Source organism: Sinocyclocheilus anshuiensis, unplaced genomic scaffold (genome assembly GCF_001515605.1).
Source record: "Sinocyclocheilus anshuiensis isolate Anshui unplaced genomic scaffold, SAMN03320099.WGS_v1.1 scaffold47, whole genome shotgun sequence".
NCBI lineage: Eukaryota > Metazoa > Chordata > Actinopteri > Cypriniformes > Cyprinidae > Sinocyclocheilus > Sinocyclocheilus anshuiensis.
In genome coordinates this window covers 361,584-364,632 of record NW_015551047.1, presented here as the reverse complement: position 1 = coordinate 364,632, position 3,049 = coordinate 361,584, and the positions used below count along the sequence as shown (strand labels likewise).

General features: G+C 39.4%; 1 protein-coding gene across 1 annotated transcript in view; it reads right to left on the bottom strand.

Moving 5' to 3' along the window:
* Positions 1-3,049, bottom strand: part of kcnt2b (potassium sodium-activated channel subfamily T member 2b) — a 93,740-nt gene that overhangs the window by 48,095 nt on the left and 42,596 nt on the right. The window contains exons 2-3 of the mRNA XM_016451593.1: positions 852-931; positions 470-569 (exon numbers count right to left, since the gene is read on the bottom strand). Coding sequence (XP_016307079.1) covers positions 470-569; positions 852-931 — 180 coding nt within the window. The remainder of the gene's footprint in view (positions 1-469; positions 570-851; positions 932-3,049) is intronic.

The window sequence follows — 3,049 nt, the reverse complement described above, 5'->3', positions numbered from 1 at the left end:
TATATATAACAATTATGACAATAATCTTGATTAATAATTGTAATTATATTTTTGTGCAAAATAACCATGATTAACCATTTAAACATTATTGTGCAGCCCTACTGTTGATAATAGACAATGGACATTTTTGTGATATGGAGGTCTGCATAAGATCGATTTTTCAGTCCTTCTCCCACAAATTCTTTCTATTCCTGCTAAAAATAAGGTATTTCTTCATGCTCCTGGCACACAACTTTTACATTTTGTCCCACTCTCACCCGCAAGATCCTGCTTTCCTGCTGTTTTCACCCGCACATGCACTCCGCAATTTAAAACTTCAGTTGCGTTGGGTTTTGCAGATCCCAGATGATAGTGATGCACCTTCTGAACGTGGCCAAGACTGAATACCTTCGCTGCCTACTGAAACAACTTTCACGTCGAGTGCATGGAACAAAGCTTATATGCTCAGTGCCATGTGGCTGTGTCTCACCAGTCTCTCTCCTCCCGCGGGTCGTCTAGCAGGACTCGTACGATGTAGAGCAGGCAGCTCAGAACCTTCAGGAAGAAGTTGAAGAGTCGCACTCTCAAACCTGCAAAAAAGAGCGTGAGGCCGTCACCAATCAGCATTTCAAAGAGCTTCACAAACCACAAAAACACGAAGCCGAGTACTCACGGACAGGACACGACAGCTAGAGGACAGCACATCAAACGCGCAGAAACAAATACAAGACCAACCAATTACCCAGCACCAGCTCCACAGAGCCACTCACAGGGGTCAACAGCACTCCACGTGAAAGCAAAAACAAACTACCACCTCACAGGACAAGAAAAGCCACAATTAGAGCCGCCGCTCGGCCTGGGCGAGAACTCACTGGATCTTTGGTTTTTGATGAAGAACAGCTTCAGACGTTCCTTGAAAGTGTTTTCATTCACATAGAACTCTACCTGCACTCTAAAAGGAATGATGGTGTTTGGTTGGAGATAAACAAGAGATGGAGAGGAAGGGGGGAGGACAGATAATGATGACGTGTGAGAGAGGGGACAAGAAAATTAGACTTATTGCCATTGCGGTAATATAAAAAGCAATCAATTGAGAGCTACAAAGCGCTGTTGCTATATTAAAGTCTAATAGCTTTAAATAAAGTCTAACAGGAAATGATGTTGCCTTTTGCGAACAAGGCGGCTGTGGTTGACCTCGCTATCTGCGTTGACTTAATTCAGAATTATAAATTCGAGGGGGAGCATAACTGGAAAAGTCGTAACTTTGGTGCTTTTTCATTTTGCTCCACAGTCTGCAACAAACAAGAGACCTAGAACAGGGAGAAGAAGAGGAATATGTATGTTCAACCCGATGCCTGCCAGCATCTGCAGCAGCAAGATGTCAATCACCACAGGCAATCTTTTCGAAACACAAATGGAAATGTGTTTACTTGCACTTACAAATGGTTACTAGAGGGTTTAAAAGCAGAAATGGGAAGTGCGTGTTTTTGGTAAAGCACTTAAATGGATTCCGCAGTAAAAAGGTTTGTTGTTTGAGCTGAAATGTCCAAATCAGTCTATTCAGAGCACTCTGAAGGGTGCAACACGTACGCAATTGAAACACCCTAGATGAATACAAATGCTGACCATTTATTTTGTATCAGACTTTAATAACTTTCCAAATGATACATTGTTGATTTGAATCATCAGTTTGGTTGAGATTGAAATTCCAGTGTCGTTTTAGCATTAACTGAAGATGCAAACAGTGGAACCAACAGCAGATTGTTATTTAACATTTGTGTTGACCCAAAAACTAATTGCAGTGAATTTAAGGTATACATCTGGGAAATGAACCCTTGACTCATAATTGAACATAATTGACACCTACACAAACCAATTAAATCTGACATGTTAATGTTGACTTCACACAGTTTAACAGCTGTTTCATTTCTGGGATAACATCAAAATTTATATTTATAGCTGTAAAGACTTTTGTTGGAAAAGTCTTTAAATCAAATGTATTTAATTTTTCATCCTGAATATGAAACCAGCAAACAAAAATGACATTATGTAAACTATACTTCCATTCCCAGATAGGCCTTAAACACCTCAGGCTTTGAAATGAATTGCCATGATCTGTCAGCCAGTATCACATGATTATAGACAGTGCACTTCCATATCCCATGCATGGACACAAAGTGAAAGGAGTGTTTACATTTTTTAGTTGGGTCATGAGAGAAATATATTTTTCTCATATGTGTTTCATAACTCATAATTGAGAACATGGACTAAGTTCTTAGTCACAGTATGTATTTACTGTAAGTTGTGATTAACCAGAAGTAAAATAGATGCAAAGACACAACAGAGCTTTTTTTCCTGTATTCTGATGTACATCTGAGTGAAAATGATTATTGACGTGGACTGGTTCAATCAATCGGTAGTTGAATGGATGGAGGCAGACCTGAATGCGAGCTTATACTGAATGTAAGAAAATGTTCATTCATTTAGGCCAGAGAATAACTTCTATAATAACCTGAGAACAACCCTCGACTGAGGTTTTTTTCTTAGTTGTGGTTTAAAAGACATTTAAGGGGTTAGTTCACCCAAAAATGAAAATTAGCCCATAAATTACTCACCCTCAATTCATCCTAGGTGTGTATGACTTTCTTCTTTCAGATGAATCCAGTCGGAGTTATATTAAAAATTGTCTTTGATCTTTCAAGCTGTTTAATATGCGCGTATGCGCAAAGCTGAACTCATACGTCATCCGCCCGGAGCTGCTTCTGTGTACAACTGTTGGCACAAGCTAGATTAAAGTGATTATTACGTTTTGAATATGGATATTTTTCTTACAAAAACGCATCGATTCGCTACAGGAGAACTTTGTTCACCCCCCGGAGCTGTGTGAGACACTTTTTTTTTATGGATGGGCGCTTTTTATTTCACTTCTTTTGGACGGATGCATGCAACACCCGCTGAGTGGCATTAAACAGCTTGAAAAATCAAAGACAATTTTTAATAGAACTCCGACTGGATTCGTCTGAAAGAAGAAAGTCATATACACCTAGGATGACTTGAGGGTGAGTAATGT